The 20,227-nt window shown below is 40.9% G+C and overlaps 2 protein-coding genes across 2 annotated transcripts; both read left to right on the top strand.

Moving 5' to 3' along the window:
• The first annotated feature begins 232 nt into the window (after positions 1-232).
• On the top strand, positions 233-7,033 carry LOC135521888 (zinc finger protein 883-like). Its single transcript, XM_064947676.1, has 2 exons — positions 233-880; positions 3,242-7,033. The coding sequence occupies exons 1-2, from the start codon at positions 436-438 to the stop codon at positions 4,201-4,203; spliced, it is 1,407 nt and encodes a 468-aa protein (XP_064803748.1). The 5' UTR covers positions 233-435; the 3' UTR covers positions 4,204-7,033.
• Positions 7,034-11,719: 4,686 nt separating this feature from the next.
• On the top strand, positions 11,720-19,174 carry LOC135521879 (zinc finger protein OZF-like). Its single transcript, XM_064947664.1, has 2 exons — positions 11,720-12,124; positions 17,427-19,174. Exons 1-2 carry the CDS (start codon positions 11,728-11,730, stop codon positions 18,650-18,652), a joined length of 1,623 nt encoding a protein of 540 aa, XP_064803736.1. The 5' UTR covers positions 11,720-11,727; the 3' UTR covers positions 18,653-19,174.
• The last annotated feature ends 1,053 nt before the right edge of the window (positions 19,175-20,227 follow it).

Here is a 20,227-nt window from a genome sequence, read left to right as displayed (position 1 = left end):
ATAACTCTTTGTACTCTTTGTACCATATCGTGACTACAACTAGCGTACTAATTCTTAACCACACTGTATTGTTACACTGGTGAGTAAAAACGAATGCTTCCTACACTTTAACTTGTTATTAAAGATAAAATATTCATTTTACTCAACTGCGTTACCCAATCCAGTCAACAGATGGCGGTGTGAGGATTTACGGTTCTGTTGCTGTGACGTATTATCTAGTGGACGGAACGCTTCTTTCAACAGCATCAACAGTTCGTCAGCCACCTCGGTAGCTTGCGTCTATAGACGCTTTCGTGTATATTAGCCACTGTGTTTTAAACACACTTCTGTCGTCTAGTTAGTTATCCGATTTAATTACATATTTACTGTGTTGTTATTAGTCAGCTAGCGGGCTGGTTAAGTTAGCATTAGCCTAGCTAGCTAACATTTCCGACCATGAGCTCACTAATCAACACTCTTACTAAAGAAGAGGGGGTCTGCTGGACGGAGAAAGAATCTCTCGTCAAAGAAGAGGAGGCTGTTACAATACAAAAACAAGTAGAGGGTGAGGTAGTTACGGTGAAAGAAGAAGAGAAAGACGTGTCAGTGAAAGAAGAGAAAGACGTGTCAGTGAAAGAAGAGGAAGACTCGTTCAGAGTGAAAGAAGAGGAGGATGTTACAGTAAAAGAAGAGGAGGATGTTACAGTAAAAGAAGAGGAGGGTGTTACAGTAAAAGAAGAGGATGCAGTTGTTGGAGTGAAAGAGGAGGAGGAGGAGATTACTATTACATCGAAAAAGGAGGAAAAAGAAGAGGAGGAAACTGGATATCTGGGCCTGATTTCCCAAAGGCATCTTAAGGCATCGTGTGGTTCTAACGATGAATGTGCCCTGATTAACACTAGTAAGTACTGTCTTAAAAACAGGACAAAACTCTGCAGTTGTTGAACTGATGTGTGGTGTTAAAGGGGAAATATACAATAGCTACATCCATATTTAGACGTTTTAATTGTTTATTTATAGCCATTGATTCTTGAAGAATATAACCCATGAGCTTAGTTCAACTGTTGAACCCCATCAGAACCCCAACATACGCTTTTTTACTCCAATGTTTAGAAACAATGTAAATAAACACTGTATTGCATCAAAGCATGGTTAAAACTATAATGTTGATGTCATGGATGGTCAGTCCTTTCATCCATAGGTCTGTCTATGAATTTGAGAGTAGTTACATTTCTCCAGCCCCATCCATCATCTTATTAGCAAAACAGTGGTGGAATTACATTTGAATTACAGCTTTGTTATTGTTTGAACTGCAGATTGATTGTTGTGGCTTTTTTAAAGTGACAACCTAGGATTTAAAAAAATAACAAAATGGCTGCCCAGAGACTTGGTTTGGGTAAACAGCTGGGAGATGGGGGCTGGAGAAATGTAACCACTCTCAAATTCATAGAGAAATCTATTGTAGCAACCTTAACCCAAAACCTAGCCACCTCATCAAGAAGTTCAGACATCTTGGTGTAACAGTTATAAAGTGTTGGCTTGACAGTCGCGGGACCCAGGTTTGAGTTCAGCTCAGCGCTACCCCCAGAATTCACTACACTATGAATACAAGGACTACAAATGAATACAAGGCCATCCATGATGTCATAATTATAGTTTAACCAGGTTTCTAGGCTATATAGTATTTTCTAGAGGTCATAATGATTTTCTAGGATATATAGTATAGTCTAGAATTCATCCATGATGTCATAATGATTTCTAGGCTATGTAGTATATTCTAGAATTGCCAATGTTGATTTCTGGTGTAGGCGAAATTGTTAGATTTATTGATAAGTATAATATTCAGCCATTTCTTTTTTCATGCCCTTACATTAAAGGTGAAACATACCTAGATTCAATTACATTAAAGGTGAAACATACCTTGATTCATTTACATTAAAGGCGAAACATACCTAGATTCAATTACATTAAAGGCGAAACATACCTAGATTCAATTACATTAAAGGTGAAACATAACTAGATTCAATTACATTAAAGGTGAAACATACCTAGATTCAATTACATTAAAGGTGAAACATACCTTGATTAATTTACATTAAAGGCAAAACATATCTAGATTCAATTTACATTCATGAACTGGTTTGAAACCTTTGTTTTAGAACCTTCTCAAAGTTGGTGCTTTGACGGATTTGTAGAAAATGCTTTATCATAAAAAACATTTTTTTTTACCTTTATTTAACTATAACAAGTTCTTAACAGCTTAAAAAAATTACTTAATATGAATTACCCTCCGTGAACAAGAAGCACCACATTACAAATACAGTGGGACAAAAAAAGTATTTAGTTAGCCACCAATTGTGCAAGTTCTCCCACTTAAAAAGATGAGGCCTGTAATTTTCATCATAGGTACACTTCAACTATGACAGACAAAATTTGAAAAAAATCCAGAAAATCACATTATAGGATTTTTAATGAATTTATTTGCAAATTATGGTGGAAAATAAGTATTTGGTCACCTACAAACAAGCAAGATTTATGGCTCTCACAGACCTGTAACTTCTTCTTTAAAAGGCTCCTCTGTCCTCCACTTGTTACCTGTATTGATGATGGCCTACACCGGTCAAAACCGTACGATGCCGGGCCAATTGTGCGCCTCCCTATCGGACTCCCAATCACGGCCGGTTGGGATACAGCCTGGATTCGACCCAGGGTCTGTAGTGATGCCTCAAGCACTGAAATGCAGTGCCTTAGACCGTTGCACCACTCGGGAGCCCCAAAATCATGTTCTAGTGCTGTCCCCAACTGAAATAAATCTTGGCCAACCAATTTTTTAAGTGTATTTTTCCATATATAGACACAAATTGCGCTGTAATATTCAGAATACATTGTGAAAAACTAAAATCGATATTGGTAAATAGCGGTTTCTTCATTAGCATGGAGGAGTTTCTACAACCAAATTGTTTACGCCCTCGTGCCGCAATTTTAGCAACACAGAAAGGGGCCTGTATTGGAGACCAAAAGTCTTCTACAACATGAATAACTTATTTCTAGCCTACAACCATCGATGTTACTACTAATGTGAAAACAAGACAAAATATTACTATTCTTTCTGACTTGACTGTCTTAAGACAATTGTCAAATAATTTTAACATTCTTTAGATGTCAATTGTTGTACAACATCATGGCTACGCTGTCACCTTTTACAGTGGATTTCCGCTGTTGTGGGCCTTCAACTGTCTGTCTGACTTTGTTGCTCACACAGGAGAGAGACGTGACTATCATGGATCCTCTGGGGAGCCTCAACAACCTCATGACACTGACAAGGCAGAGAAGAGTCTCTCCAGATCAAAACACCCCAAGAAACACCTGCAGAGACCCAGAGGGAAGAGAACTCACTGCTGCTCTGACTGTGGAAAGTGTTTTGTTTCTTCAGGATGTTTAAAATCACACCAGAGAACACACACAGGAGAGAAACCTTATGGTTGTGATCAATGTGGGAGGAGATATGTTACTTCTAGCGGGCTGACTAAACACCAGAGAACGCACACAGGAGAGAAACCTTATAACTGTATTCAATGTGGGAAGAGTTTTACTCAGTCATCCAGCCTGATATTACATCAGAGAACACACACAGGAGAGAAACCTTATAGCTGTATTCAATGTGGGAGGAGTTTTACTCAGTCATTCAGCCTGATATTACACCAGAGAACACACACAGGAGAGAAATCTTATATCTGTGCGCAATGCGGGAAGAGATTCGCCTCCTCAGCAGACATTAAAATTCACCAGAAAATCCACACAGGAGAGAGACCGTTTAGATGCTCTGACTGTGGAAAGAGTTTTGTTCGCTCAGGACAATTAAAATCACACCAGAGAACACACACAGTAGAGAAACCTTATAGCTGTAATCAATGTGGGAAGAGTTTTACTCAGTCAGGCAACCTGGTATCACACCAGAGAAGACACACAGGAGAGAAACCTTATAGCTGTGATCAATGTGGGAAGAGGTTTACTCAGTCAGGTAACCTGGTATCACACCAGAGAACACACACAGGAAATAAACCTTTTAGCTGTGATGAATGTGGAAAGAGTTTTACTACATCTAACCATCTTATCGTACACCAGAGAACACACACAGGAGAGAAACCTCATTGCTGTGATCAATGTGACAAGAGATACTCTGATAAAAGATCACTGATCAAACATCAGAAAATACATACATGAAGGAGTTATTTCATGATATCAATTAAATAATGTCACAATGTATAATGTTTTAACATTGTAGCAGGAGTATTTTAAATGATGTCACATTGTAGAATGTTTAAATATTGTAGTAGGAGTGTTTTAATGATATCACAATGTAGGATGTTTTAACATTGTAGTAGGAGTATTTTAATGATATCACAATGTAGAATGTTTTATCATTGTAGTAGGAGTGTTTTAATGATGTCACAATGTGGAACCCTAAAAGTTTTTGTCCCCTGTTCTATTGATTTCAACATGATATGGATATTAGCGTCAGGGGGAAAATCCAGGCTCTGAATTGAAAGAGTATTATTTATGTGATTTAACAAAAAGTTACTAACAAAAAAAGGGTTGTGTTACACACACCACTTTGGCCACCAACTTAAATCAAAATGCAACACTTCAAAATGTACCTAGCTGTTTTCTACAAATTGTCCTCTAACAAGGGATGTACACATTATTCCCAGATTCTGTGTGGATTTTGGTCAGTCATGTTTAACAGGACGTGTAACCTCATCTCCCTCCTGTTGCACACTTGATTTCAACATGATATCGAGGAGTTATGACAAATAAGTGTTGTGTTCCTTTGTTTAGTGACCCCTACATTTAAATGCATCACTCCAAAATGTAGCTGACTGTCTTCTGTAGATTGTCCTCTAACCAGTGAGGTAAAAGATATCTCCCATTTCCATGTGTTTTGTTTAGTTGTGTTAGATTCAACAGCACGAACAACCTGATTTCCCCCCCCCCCCAGTTGATATCAGTGATTTATTGCTATTTGTCAAAACATCAGCGTTTTTGGTGCCGTTTATAATAATATGATTATTGTGACAGTAGTTTGTGTATATAGCAAATTTTATGTTTAGGTTTTCAATTTATCACAAACTGTTTCTGCATATTGGTTATTGATTTGGACACGTTAAAACTGTGTTTTGACATTGGGGATAACCCACCTAGCAAAATGTAATTGAAAAGAAGACTATGCCTGACATGAAAGTTGAAAATATATATAAAATATATATTTTTCAATGAAAACAACTTATTTTCGAATAAGTTATTTTCAATCTGACATCACTCCAGTATTTGACAACATTCAAGTGCTAATGGTCTTTATTCCACTACTGAAGAAGCCTGACTCAAATCACCTCATATTTCAAACATCCAGCCTGACAAAAGATACATGTTTTATTATTCCATGCCTCACCATCAAGTTAATTATTGCCGATACATATTAACAAAGGGGTGTACATTTGCTTTTGACATTTCATATTTACAATTATGTAACATTTAGTAATCATAGTTATTCATGCAACCAACTTGATATTTTTGGGTACAATTATATTGACATTGTTCCCCTGCTTTTATAATATCAGGGTTCATTCTCAGATGTGTCAACCCAAATGTACTAGAGCATGACATTGGGGACTGGGCCCCGATCCAACAACATGCCTATGTAGTGAACCCTGAAAGGAGAGAGATGCTCCGCAGTGAGGTGGAAAGTTAATACGGATATTGCAGGAGTTTCCTCTTGAAATCAGACCTGTCCGTGATAAGGACAACTTGGTTGCTGATCGTCTCAAGGGTGGGCAGTCAAAAAGATTTGTGTTTTGAGTTTATCTAGTGCGTTACCATTAATTACCATGGATTATTTTGACTGCACGTTTTTCCGTATTGGAGATTAGTTTTGTTTGGGCTCGTTCCAAGGGGACAAGAGTTCTAGAAGCTAGTGAGGGAAAAAAGTTTTTCTTTCTGCTTTTTAATTGATGACAGCCAGTAGACACCATGTTTATATTGTAGAAGGTGAAGCATTGTAGTTGATTATAATGTGAAACGCAAGTTGTTTTCTGTTGGTGGTGAGCATTCTCTTAAGGTGTTACAGTCTTTGGTTTTTCCATTTATGTTTTGAGGTTGGACGTTTGAGCAGGTACAGCTCGTTAGCACGTAGGACGCACTGATTGGTGTCACCTCGTTAGTCAGTATGTGTTACACCTGTGCTGGCTTGTCCATCTCGTTAGTGGGAAGGTGTTTCACCTGAGCTGGTCCAGGTTCTATTTAAGAGTGTCTGGCCCAGTGCTCCAGTTGTCTTGATAGATGTGACAAATCAACACCTTTAGTTGTGCTACCGTTTTGGCTTCCTGTTTTTAAGTTTGTTGTGGGTTTTTCTTTTGTTTTCCTCTTCTTGGGTGGATTTAGGGGGTCTCATGGTGGGTGACTTTTAGGTCCCAGTTGTTGTTACTAGTCAACTTTCAGTGGACACTGAGAGCAAAATTGCAAGATTGTTATTATACTTTTATTGCATCAAATGGTGGTTTTATGCAACAGAATAGAGGCTTCTTATAACTATTGTGTCTGTTTTCTACTGAGGATGAGCCTCTGGGAGAAAACAATGACAGAGATTTACAATGTGTTTTGGGTGATTAAAACCTAAAGAGACCACATTCCAGAGCATGAGTTAATGTTTCTGTTCTATATGGTACCAGGGAGGGATGACCTCAGGGCCAGACCCTGGTCTCTACTCAGAGTACTGTTTTTACTGCAGATACGGTCTGCTGAGAATTAGTAGTATTAGAAGTATCTTTCATACAAATCATAACCTTCTGACCCATTCTATACATCTGTTGTTGGTCATGTAGGTTGAAAGGGGTGTATCTTGGCTGTAACAGACCTTTGTACTTTTGTATCGGGGCTCTCAATCATCTGGGGGTGATTCAACAACCAGCCATCACTATCGTAGAGCACTCAATTGATTCACTTTGTATGTGTATGTTGTATTAACCTGCTCTCTTAAGTGAATAAAGATTTAGTTTAAGAATAACTCTGACTTGTGTGAATTTTGTCTCAGTTGATATGAAAGAAATTAACCATCCCCAAATCTTCACTTGATGACCACACCTGACGACCTGGGTAAATTGTGCACCAGGGATCCCTCTAACTTGGGATCTCAGGGAGACCACACTTTGGGAATGGAGCAGATGGACCCACCTAGGATCTGAGAGGCAGCGAGCCGAGTGGATACCACATCTCAAACCTTGTTTTTTTAAAAAGAGGTGAGCAAAACACGCAAAGTGTAGTAGTTAGAAAAGCCTCGTAGGCTCTGAGTGTGTGTGAGGGAGGCACCTTTGGAGGTGTAAACAGGGTCCGGTCAGGAGGCTCTGAGTGTGTATTCCTGTATTTTCCCAGTATGGGAGGAGTTGCTAGATTTATTGAATGAACCTTTTTCCATAAAGTTAGTGAACCACGGTGGCTGACTAGCTGTTGATATTGAAGAATCATCCCGTCCACTAGATTATACGTCACAGTGGCAGAATCACCTGAAAGACGCACATCGCCATTGCTGACTTGGAGTTGGTATCGCAGTTGAGAAAATAATTTCAGACAAAAAGCTAAAAAGCGACGACTCCCTTTGAAAATGGGCGATGTGGCATCAGAAACATTTATTATAGTGAAAAAATGTACTACAAAGTGTAGCTAAATAGAATAACTGCAGGCAGAACAGTTGAAACTGGGGACAGCAAGGAGTTATCATGCCAGGTAAGCCTGAGGCATGGTCCTCGGGCTCAGGTCCTCCGAGAGAAAGAGAGAGAGCATACTTAAATTCACACAGGACACCGGATACGACAGAAGTACTCCAGATATAACAAACTGACCCTAGCCCCCAGACACAAACTACTGCAGCATAAATACTGGAGGCTGAGACAGGAGGGGTCAGGAGACACTGTGGCCCCATCCGATGATACCCCCAGACAGGGCCAAACAGGAAGGATATAACCCCACCCACTTTGCCAGAGCACAGCCCCTACACCACTAGAGGGATTTCTTCAACCACCAACTTACCATCCTGAGACAAGGCCGAGTATAGCCCACAAAGATCTCCGCCACGGCACAACCCAAGGGGGGGAGCCAACCCAGACAGGAAGATCACGTCAGTGACTCAACCCACTCAAGTGACGCACCCCACCTAGGGACGGCATGAGAGAGCACCAGTAAGACAGTGACTCAGCCCCTGTAATTGGGTTAGAGGCAGAGAATCCCAGTGGAGATTCAGCCCTAGCAGAGCCCAAGTCCCATGGGGACGTCCTCGAGGGTGTGGATGTTCTCCCCATCAAAGGCCAGCAAGATTTCGATCTCATGGTGAAATGGATTTCCGCCGATGTGCATTGGAAGTGCGTTGAAATCTATGTCAACAAAAGTAAGAAAAGATTAATACAATTAACATAACAAATGTTCAGCTGTAGGTTTATATAAGCATGCACTCCTATGTTTATGAAGAAACAGATGATTTGTGCATAGGCATACCTTGTCACGGACATAAAGGCCACTCGGGTTGTCTTTTAAAAAATGCTTTTAACTTGGCAAGTCAGTTAAGAACAAATTCTTATTTTCAATGACGGCCTACCTAACAGTGGGTTAACTGCCTGATCAGGAGCTGAACAACAGACTTGAACTTACAACTTTTCAGTTACTATTCCAACGCTCTAACCACTAGTCTACCCTGAATCTACCCCGAGGCACAGATAGGCAGCAGAATCACTGCTGTGGTTTCCAGTCCTAGTAAAGTAAAGCAATGATCTTGCTAATTTTATCACAAAATACATTAGAGAAAGGGAAGGAATAAGAGCAAATACCCCTTCTGTATTGTCCTTCAGGGACTGTCAAAATAGCAGGATGCCTGCCTCGCCTCTCTGCTAGTCCTTGAATTATCTGTGTCTATTCCATGGACTTGATTCGTTTCTGAGAAGATCTGAAAAGATCATTTGCACACATTTGTATGCTAATTAGATGTCAGTTTGTTTTGACTGCTATGTAGGTTAAATGTTCACTTAAAATGCAGCTGTCCTACAACATATCTGTACCTTCTTCTTGATCCCCAATTGCATTGTGTCCTATAAGAATTTCAAAGGAAGAGAAAATGTGTCAAAGAATAGTCTTGCAAGCATTAAAATATATATATATATTAAATACATATTTAAAGATAAATGGCATCGACATACAATGTAAAATAGAAGAACATATTGGAGAAAGCCAATACAGCCAATACAGTACTGCCATACAGTAACAGTACTGATCATTTATCACTCCAGTGTTAATCTGCTAAATTGTAATTATTCGCCTACCTCCTCATGCCTTTTGCACACAATGTATATAGACTATTTTTTTCTTATTTTTTTCTACTGTGTTATTGACTTGTTAATTGTTTACTCCATGTATAATTCTGTGTTGTCTGTTCACACTGCTATGCTTTATCTTGGCCAGGTCGCAGTTGTAAATGAGAACTTGTTCTCAACTAGCCTACCTGGTTAAATAAAGGTGAAATACATTTAAAAAATTATCCGCAACATTTTGCTGTGTGGCAATACTGTGTTTGGATTCTGAAGGGCATTTACACAAAAGAGGTAGTCTAGACACTGTATTAATACCATTATGCATTTGAATCCCATCTTCAGCTTCCATTTAAGATATTAATTTCCCTCCACAAGGTGGTGTCCATGTAACGTTTCCAAAATGGGACAGTATTGTCCATGTAACGTTTCCAAAATGGGATAGTATTGTCCATGTAACGTTTCCAAAATGGGATAGTATTGTCCATGTAACGTTTCCAAAATGGGATAGTATTGTCCATGTAACGTTTCCAAAATGGGGTAGTATTGTCCATATAACGTTATGCCCCCTTGTGAGTTAATAGTATTGCATGCTGTAGCAGGCTATATAAAGAGGAAGACCTCCATTGACGATTCATTTCGTTGTAACATCTAGTCTGGACAGGTCACCGTCCTTAGTTAGTTAGTTAGTTAGCTAGTTAGTTAATTAGATAGTTAGTTAGTTAACGTTAGCTAGTTCATTATCACAAAAGTTAGTTCATTATCACAAAAGTGAGAACTGCTCTAGATTGGAAACTTACATTAATAAGTGTAAAGCCATGTAGGTCATGCCAGTAGATTACAGTAGGTTGTATCTCTCTAGGTCATGCCAGTAGGTTACAGTAGGTTGTATCTCTCCAGGTCATGCCAGTAGTCTACAGTAGGTTCTATCTCTCTAGGTCATGCCAGTAGGCTACAGTAGGTTGTAACTCTCTAGGTCATGCCAGTAGGTTACAGTAGGTTGTAACTCTCTAGGTCATGCCAGTAGATTACAGTAGGTTGTATCTCTCTAGGTCATGCACGTAGACTACAGTAGGTTGGAACCAAGTGGAAACAATTATCAACCCAATGTGGAAAGTGTCGAATTTGGTCAACAACCAAATGAATGGCTTAATTGCTACGTGAGGATTACTTGAACCAACAGAAGTTTCGTAATGATTAAGTTGTTATGTGGACAAGTGACATACCGACAACTTTGATAAAACACTAGGATTTGTCTCCAGATCGCTATGCATATTCATGCTAGTAGCTTAGCATCTCTCTCCATAGAATACATGTGGTTGTCGTCAACAACCGTCATAGAATATAAACAATAGTTTACAATAAGAAGATGTATCCACCAATCCAAAGAAAGGATAGGCGGAGCTAGACAACCCACAGTGCCTCTTTGTGGACAACGACTCCCCTTGTTAGGTTGGACAGACATCTTGTCAGTATATCCATAATCTTTGGTGTAGCCAACCCAACTCTCACATGGCACTATTGGGGGGCTCCGTGTGTAGTAAATAATCACTACACGAAAATCACTACATGCCGAGATACAGTCTGCGGTCAGCAGATAGACCCTTCTCAATTATATATGTTAAGTCACTTTTTGGAAACGTAGCTTGCTCTCTACGTCGTCTGGCATATCAGTCATCATCCCAGGGCCCTCCGTTGAAGAGATATTGACGAGCCAACTCCGAATATCGAAAGTAAAAAAAAAAGATTAAGGCGGTACTTACTGGTGTTAATCAGATCTCCACCTCTTCATCTTTCAATGTGACAGTAATCTCCCCTTCCTTCTTCACTCAAAAAACTGCAGTAGCACAGAGTTGATCATCCATATGACGTGAGGAAATACTGCATAGTGGGTAGTTTGGAAGAGTTCACAAAATAAGTTAATACATATGTAATAACGCAAAAACATAACTGTTTGTACTTATATGTAACGACATCGTGACTACAACTAGCGTACTAAGTCTTTAACCACACTGTATTGTTACACTGGTGAGTACAACCTCATGCTTCATACACTTTAACTTATTATCTGAAATATAAGATACATTTTACTTAACAGCGTTGCCCACTCCAGTCAGCAGATGGCGGTCTGGGAATTTAAGGTTATGCTGTTGGTGTGACGTATAATCTAGTGGACGGAACGTTTCTTTGAACAGCAGCACCAACAGTTAGTCAGACACCTCGGCAGCTTGCTAGACAAAATAGCCTAAAACAATACATTACTTTAGACGTTTTAGTGTATATTAGCCACTGTGTTTTAAACCCGTCTAGTTAGTTATCCGATTTTATTTCATATGTACGGTGTTGTTATTAGTCAGCTAGCTGTCTGGTTAAGTTAGCATTAGCCCAGCTAACATCCCCGACCATGCGGTCACCAAGCTACTTCCCTGCTAAAGGAGAGGAAGATATCACAGTAAAACAAGAAGTAGAGAGTGAGGCCGTTACTGTGAAAGAAGAGGCGGGCGAGTTCAGAGTGAAAGAGGAGGAGGATGATGTTACAGTAAAAGGAGAGGAGGATGCAGTTTATGGAGTGAAAGAGGAGGAGGATGATGTTACAGTAAAAGGAGAGGAGGATGCAGTTTATGGAGTGAAAGAGGAGGAGGCAGAGTTGACTGTTACATCGAAAAGGGAGGAGGAGGGAGAAGAGGAGGCACCTGGATATCTGGGCCCGGTTTCCCAAACGCATCTTAAGGCATCCAATGGTTCTAACGAAGAATTTAGCCATAAGATGGTTTTGAGAAACCGTTCCCTGATTAACACTAGTAAGTACTGTCTTAAAAACAGAGGCACAAACTCTGCAGTTGTTAAACTGATGTTTGGTGTTAAAGCGGAAATCTGCAATTGCGACATCCATATTGTGACTTTTAAATTATTTATTTACAGCCATTGATTCTTGACGAATATAGCACATGCCTCATGAGCTTAGTTCAACTGTTGTACCCCATCAGCTCACCAAATAAGCTTTATTTACTCTAATGTTTAGAAACAATGTAAATCAACACTGTATCGCCTCATCATGGTTAAAACTACAATGTTGATATCATGGATGGTCAATCCTGGCATCCATAGGTCTGTCTGTAGTTACATTTCTCCAACCCCATAATCATTTTATTACCAAAACAGTGGTGGAATGACAGATTTGTTATTGTTTGAACTGCAGACTGCTGGGTTGTTGTTTTTTTAAATGGCAACAAAATGGCTGCCCAGAGACTTGGTTTGGTTAACAGCTGAGGGAAGGGGGAAGGAGTAACCACTCTCAAATTCATAGAGAACGATATTGTAGAAACCTTAACCCAACACCTAGCCACCTCGTCAAGAAGTTCAGACATCTTGGCGTAACAGTTGTAAGGTGTTGGCTTGACAGTCGCTGGACCCAGGTTTGAGTTCAGCTCGGGGCTTCCCCCTGAATTCAATACACTATGAATACAACGACTGGCCATCCATGGGGTCATAACAATAATTTAACCAGGTTTCTAGGCTAAATAGTGTATTCTAGAATTGCTAGTGTAGATATCCTGTGGGGGTCAAATTTTTAGAGCTCTTGATAAGTCATTGTATAATATTCAGCCAATTTGTTTTCATGCCCTTACATTAAAGGCAAGACATACATAGATACAATTACATTCATGAATTGGTTTGAAAACTTTGTTTGAAACCTTTCTAAAAGTTGGTGCCTTGGCGGATTTGTAAAAAATGGTTTGTCATGAATCACTATTTTGTATTTATTTAAATGTAACCTTTATTTAACTAGGCAAGTCAGTTAAGAACAAATTCTTATTTACAATGACTGCCTACCCCGGACGACGCTGGACCAATTGTGCGCCATCCTATGGGACTCTCAATTACGGGCGGTTGTGATACAGCCTGGATTTCAACCAGGGTGTCTGTTGTGACACCTCAAGCACTGAGATGCCGTGTCTGCTGCGCCACTCAGGAGCACCTAAATCATGTTCTAGTGCTGTACCCAACTAAAATACATCTTGGTCAACCAAGAGTCTCTGTTCTTTCTACCAATCGCCCAATGTGTTTTTATAAAATCTATATGTGCTGAACTTGTCTGATTCTCTAAGCACGCTGTTTGATTAAATAAAAATGACACAAAAATGACCAGAGGGAGCCGGTTGTCAATATATCCTGACCAGAGGGAACCTGTTGTCAGCATAACCCGACCAGAGGGAGCCGCTTGTCAGCATAACCCGACCAGAGGGAACCGCTCGTCAGCATAACCCGACCAGAGGGAGCCACTCGTCAGCATAACCCGTTCAGAGGGAGCCGCTCGTCAGCATGCCTTGAATCTATCCTACCACGCCCAGAAATCTGCTCCTTTCTGTTCCTCTCTGTTCACAAAGCACCAGACGACCAGTTCTGATAGCCTTTAGCCGTACCCTCATCCTATTCCTCTGTTCCTCGGGTGATGTAGTGGTTAACCCAGGCCCCGCGTGTCCCCAGGTACTCTCATTTGTTGACTTCTGTAACCGTAAAAGCCTTGGTTTCATGCATGTTAACATCAGCCTCCTCCCTAAGTTTGTTTTACTCACTGCTTTAGCAACTTTGATGTCCTTGCCATGTCTGAATCCTGGCTTTGGAAGACCACCAAAAATTCTGAAATTTCCACCCCCATCTACAACATTTTCTATCAAGATAGAACTGCCAAAGGGGTAGGAGTTGCAATGTTCTGCAGAGATGGCCTGCAGAGTTCTGTCATACTTTCCAGGTCTATGCCCAAACAATTCGAGCTTCTAATTTTAAAAATGAATCTCTCCAGAAATAAGTCTCTCACTGTTGCCGCCTGTTATCGACCCCTCCCCCCCCCCTCTGCTCCCAGCCCTGGACACCATATGTGAATCGATTGCCCCCCATCTATCTTCAGAGTTCGTTCTGTTTGGTGACCTAATGCTTAACCCCCCGGCCATCCAACAATCCAAGCTAGATGCCCTCAATCTCACACAAATTATCAAGAAACCCACCAGGTACAACCCTAAATCCGTAAACATGAGCATCTAGCTTGGCATCACTGCCTCATTGCCTGCATCCGTTATGGGTTCACGGTCAAACGACCACCCCTCATCACTATTAAACTCTCTCTCAAACACTTCTGCGAGCAGGCCTTTCTAATCAACCTGGCCCGGGTATCCTGGAAGGATTTTGATCTCATCCCATCAGTAGAGGATGCCTGGTTGTTCTTTAAAAGTAATTTCCTCACCATCTTAAAAAGGCATTCCCCTTTCAATAAATGTAGAACTAAGAACTGATATAGCCCTTGGTTCACTCCAGACCTGAATGCCCTTGGCCAGCTCAAAAACATCCTGTGGCAAACTGCACTAGCATCGAATAGTCTCCGCGATATGCAATTCTTCAGAGAAGTCGGGAACCAATACACACAGTCAGTTAGGAAAGCAAAGGCTAGCTTTTTCAAACAGAAATTTGCATCCTGTAGCTCTAACTCCAAAAAGTTCTGGGACACTGTAAAGTCTATGGAGATCATCTCCCAGCTGCCCACTGCACTGACGCTTGGAAACACTGATTAAATCCACGATAATCAAGAAATTCAATAAGCTTTTTCTACAGCTGCCCATTCTTTCCCCCTGTCTACCTCAACCCTGGCCAACCACTCCACACCCCCCGCAGATACTTGCCCAAGCCTTCCCAGCTTCTCCTTCACCCAAATCCAGATAGCTGATATTCTGAAAGAGCTGCAAAACATGGACCTGTACAAATCAGCCGGGCTAGACAATCTGGACCCTCTCTTTCTAAAATTATCCGCAGCCATTGTTGCAACCCCTATTACTAGTTTGTTCAACCTCTTTTGCATCGTTCAAGATTCCTAAAGATTGGAAAGCATTCTGTATACATCTGGCCCTTCTTTGGACACTGTGTTAACAAACCTCCAAACGAGCTTCAATGCCATAAAACACTCTTTCTGTGACCTCCAACTGCTCTTAAACGCAAGTAAAACTAAATGCATGCTCTTTAACCGATCGCTGCCCGCACCCGCCCGCCCGACTAGCATCACTACTCTGGACAGTTCTGACATAGAATATGTGGACAACTTCAAATAACTAGGTGGTTAGTTAGACTGTAAACTCTCCTTCCAGACTCACATTAAGCATCTCCAATCAAAAATTAAATATAGAATTGGCTTCCTATTTCACAACAAAGCTTACTTCACTCATGCTGCCAAACATACTCTCGTACAACCGATCCTTGACTTCGGCGATGTCATCTATAAAATAGCGTCCAACACTCTACTCGGCAAACTAGATGTCGTCTATCACAGTGCCATCCGTTTTTGCCACCAAAGCCCCATACACTACTCACCACTGCGACCTGTACGTTCTCGTTGGCTGGCCCTCGCTTCATACTCGTCGCCAAACCCACTGGCTACAGGTTATCTACAAGTCTCTGCTAGGTAAAGCCCCGCCCTATCTCAGCTCGCTGGTCACCATAGCAGCACCCACTCATAGCACGTGCTCCAGCAGGTATATCTCACTGGTCATCCCCAAAGCCAACACCTACATTGGCTGCATTTCCTTCCAGTTCTCTGCTGCCAATGACTGGAACGAATGGCAAAAATCGCTGAAGTTGGAGACTTATATCTCCCTCACTAACTTTAAGCATCCTCTATCTGAGCAGCTTACCGATCGCTGTACACAGCCCATCTGTAAACAGTCCATCCAACTGCCTACCTCATCCCAATGTTTTTATTTACTATTTTTGCTCTTTTGCACACCAGTATTTCTACTTGCACATCATCATCTGCACATCTATCACTCCAGTGTTAATTTGCTAAATTGTAATCACTTCGCTACTATGGCCTATTTATTGCCGTGCCTCCTTACTCCATTTGTACACACTGTATATGTAATTTTCTATTGTGTTATTGACTGTACGTTGTTTATCCCACCTGTAACTCTGTTGTTTTTTTGTCACACCGCTTTGCTTTATCTTGGCCAGGTCGCAGTTGTAAATGAAAACTTGTTCTCAACTGGCCACCCGGTTAAATAATGGTGAAAAAAAATAAAATACAATCTTAACTTTATTGACAACACCCAAAACGATAGTGTTATTAACGCGGTTCTTCAATAATTACACATCATTCTTAATACTGTAGCAAACATTATATTGAAAAGGACATTCAAACGAGCCTTACAATTATAATCCAAAGTAGTGTGAAATGCAATCATAAGCAACCTGGAAATGGAGGTTACTCCCCTGAGTTTCCCCCATTTCACATTCAGAATATATTGTGAAAACTAAAATCTTTGCTCACCATTTTTGCTCCACGCAAATATACTACATCCATAACTGTGGGTTTCCTCATTAGTGGGGAGGAGTTTCTACAACTTGCATGTGCATTGCCTTCGTGCACAGAAAGGGAGACCAAAAGTCGTCTGGCACACTGCTTAGAGTTTCAACAACATTAATAACTTATTTCTAGTCTACAATCTTAGATGTTACTACTAATGTGAAACGAAGAAAAAATATGACTATTCTTGCTGATTATTATTATTATTTTTTACCCCCTTTTTCTCCCCAATTTCGTGGTATCCAATTGGAGAGACAAAGGTTGAAAGTTATGCGTCCTCCGATACACAACCCAACCAAGCCGCACTGCTTCCTAACACAGCGCCATCCAACCCGGAAGCCAGCCGCACCAATGTGTCGGAAGAAACACCGTGCACCTGGCAACCTTGGTTAGCACGCACTGCGCCCGGCCCACCACAGGAGTCGCTGGTGCGCGATAAGACAAGGATTTCCCTACCGGCCAAACCCTCCCTAACCCGGACGACGCTAGGCCAATTGTCGCGGCCGGTTACGACAGAGCCTGGGTGCGAACCCAGAGTCTCTGGTGGCACAGCTGGCGCTACAGTACAGCGCCCTTAATCACAGTGCCACCCGGGAGGCTATTCTTGCTCATTGTAAGGCAAATGTCAAATAATTTTAACATTCATTACAGATGTCAATTGTTGTACAACATCATGGCTACGCTGTTGGTATCACCTTTTACAGTGGATTACCTCTGTTGTGGGCCTTTAATCATCTGTCTGACTGTTGTTCACACAGGAGAGATACAGGACTACCGTGGATCCTCTGGGGAGCCTCAACCACCTCATGATGCTGACATGGTAGAGAGGAGTCTCTCCATATCAAAAGACCTCAAGAAACGCCTGCAGAGACCCACAGGGAAGAGAAGTCACTGCTGCTCTGACTGTGGGAAGAGATTCACCTCCTCATCAGGCATTAAAATTCATCGGAGAATCCACACAGGAGAGAAATCTTCTAGCTGTGGTCAATGTGGGAAGGGATTTGCTACATCTGGCTCTCTGACTGTACACCAGAGAATACACACAGGAGAGAAACCTTATAGCTGTGGTCAATGTGGGAAGAGTTTTGGTCAATCTGGAGCTCTGACAGTGCACCAGAGAACACACACAGGAGAAAAACCTTATAGCTGTGGTCAATGTGGGAAGAGTTTTGCTGCATTTAGAGTACTGATTCGACACCAGAGAATACACACAGGAGAGAAATCTTATAGCTGTGATCAATGTGGGAAGAGTTTTGTTCAATCGGGAGCTCTGACAGTGCACCAGAGAACTCACACAGGAGAAAAACCTTATAGCTGTGGTCAATGTGGGAAGAGTTTTGCTGCATCTAACACTCTGACTCTACACCAGAGAATACACACAGGAGAGAAATCTTATAGCTGTGATCAGTGTGGGAAGAGTTTTGCTGCATCAAGCCATCTAACACTACACAAGAGAACACACACAGGAGAGAAACCTCATAGCTGTGATCAATGTGGGAAGAGTTTTGGTCAATCTGGAGATCTGACAGTGCACCAGAGAACACACACGGGAGAGAAACCTTATAGCTGTGTTCAATGTGGGAAGAATTTTGGTAGAACTGGCCATCTGACTCGACACCAGAAAACACACACAGGAGAGAAATCTCATAGCTGTGGTCAATGTGGGAAGAGTTTTGGTCAATCTGGAGATCTGACAGTGCACCAGAGAACACACACGGGAGAGAAACCTTATAGCTGTGTTCAATGTGGGAAGAATTTTGGTAGAACTGGCCATCTGACTCGACACCAGAGAACACACACAGGAGAGAAATCTTACAGCTGTAATCAATGCGGGAAGAGTTTTACTCGGCTAAATGGCCTGACGGGACACCAGAGAACACACACAGGAGAGACACCGCATAGCTGCGATCAATGTGGGAAGAGATACTCTGATAAAAGATGTCTGATTAAACATCAGAAAATACATAAAGGAGTTGTTTCATGATATCAATGAAAAAATGTCACAATGTAGAATGTTTTTAACATTGTAGTATGAGTATTTTAAGGTATTTCACAATGTAGAAACCTGAATGTTTGCCCCTTTCAATTGATTTCAGCGTGATATGGATATTAGCCCTGGGAAAAATCCAGGCTCTGAAATGAGAGTTACTATTTATGTGATTTAACAAAAAGTGACTAACACAAAAAGAGCTGTGCCACTTACCATGTTGGTGACCCACTTGAATCAAAATGCAACACTTCAAAATGTAGCTAGCTGTTTTATACAAGTTGTCCTCTAAACAGTGATGTACACATTATTCCCAGATTCCGTGTGTTTTTTTAGCTATTAGTTTTAACAGGACGTGCAACCTCATCTCCCTCCTCTCAGCACAATTGATTTCAACATGATATCGATGAGTGATGACAAATAAGTGTTGCATTCCTTTGTAAATTGATATGCAGCACTCCAAAATGTAGCTGACTGTCATCTGCAGGTTGTCCTCTAACCAGTGAGGTAAACGATATCTCCCATGTGTTTTTTTAGTTGTGTTAGTTTCAAAAGCACGAACAACCTGATTTCCCCCCTAATTGAGATCAGTGATTTATTGCTACTTGTCAAAACAACAGCATTTCTGTTACTTGTGTCTATGGTGAGGACAACTTGGTTTTTGTTGCTTATGCAGTTTGCAGTTTATAAGGTACTTGTTTAAAAAATACAAGTAATATGATTATTGTGGCAGATGTTTGTGTACATTGCACATGTTATGTTTATGTTTTCAATTTATCCCCAAACTGTTTCTGCACGTTGGTTATTTATTTGTACATGTTATTCCTAAGCTATTCCACCTAGCAACATGTCATTGAAAAGATGTTGAAAATTTGACTATGCAATCAAATATTTCATATTTACATTTCATGAAACATTTAGTAGTGATATTCATTTATGCAACCAACTGACAATTTTTTGGGTACAATTATATTGACATTGTTGCCCTGATTTTAGAATATCATGGTTGATTCTCAGATGTGCCAACCCAAATGCACTAGAGCATGACATTGGGGACTGGGCCCCGATTCAACATGCCTATCGAGTGAAACCCGAAAAGAGAGAAGCTCCGCGGTGAGGTTGAAAGTTATTACGGATATTGCAAGAGTTTCCTCTTGAAATCAGACATGTCCGTGGTAAGGACAACTTGGTTGCTGTTTGTGGGCAGTCAAAAAGTTTTGTTTTGCATTTAGCCAGTGCGTTGCCATTTATTTTGACTGCACGTTTTTCCTTATTGGAGATGAGTTTTGTTTAGGCTCGTACCAAGGGGACAAGAGTTCTAGAAGCTACTGAGTTTTAGGAAGACAAGGTTTTTTTTTTCTTGTTTTTAATTGTTCACAGCCAGTAGACCCCATGTTTATATTGGTGAAGTTGAAGCATTGTCGTTGATTATAATGTGAAAGGGAAGTTGTTTTCTGTTGGTGGTGAGCATTCTCTTATTAAGGTGTTAGTGTTTGGTTTTTCCATTTCTGTTAGTCAGTATGTGTTACACCTGTGCTGGCTTGTCCAACTCGTTTAGTGGGAAGGTGTTTC

The sequence above is a fragment of the Oncorhynchus masou genome, chromosome 4 (assembly GCF_036934945.1).
Source record: "Oncorhynchus masou masou isolate Uvic2021 chromosome 4, UVic_Omas_1.1, whole genome shotgun sequence".
NCBI classification, from domain to species: domain Eukaryota; kingdom Metazoa; phylum Chordata; class Actinopteri; order Salmoniformes; family Salmonidae; genus Oncorhynchus; species Oncorhynchus masou.
This window is presented reverse-complemented; position numbering and strand designations above follow the sequence as displayed.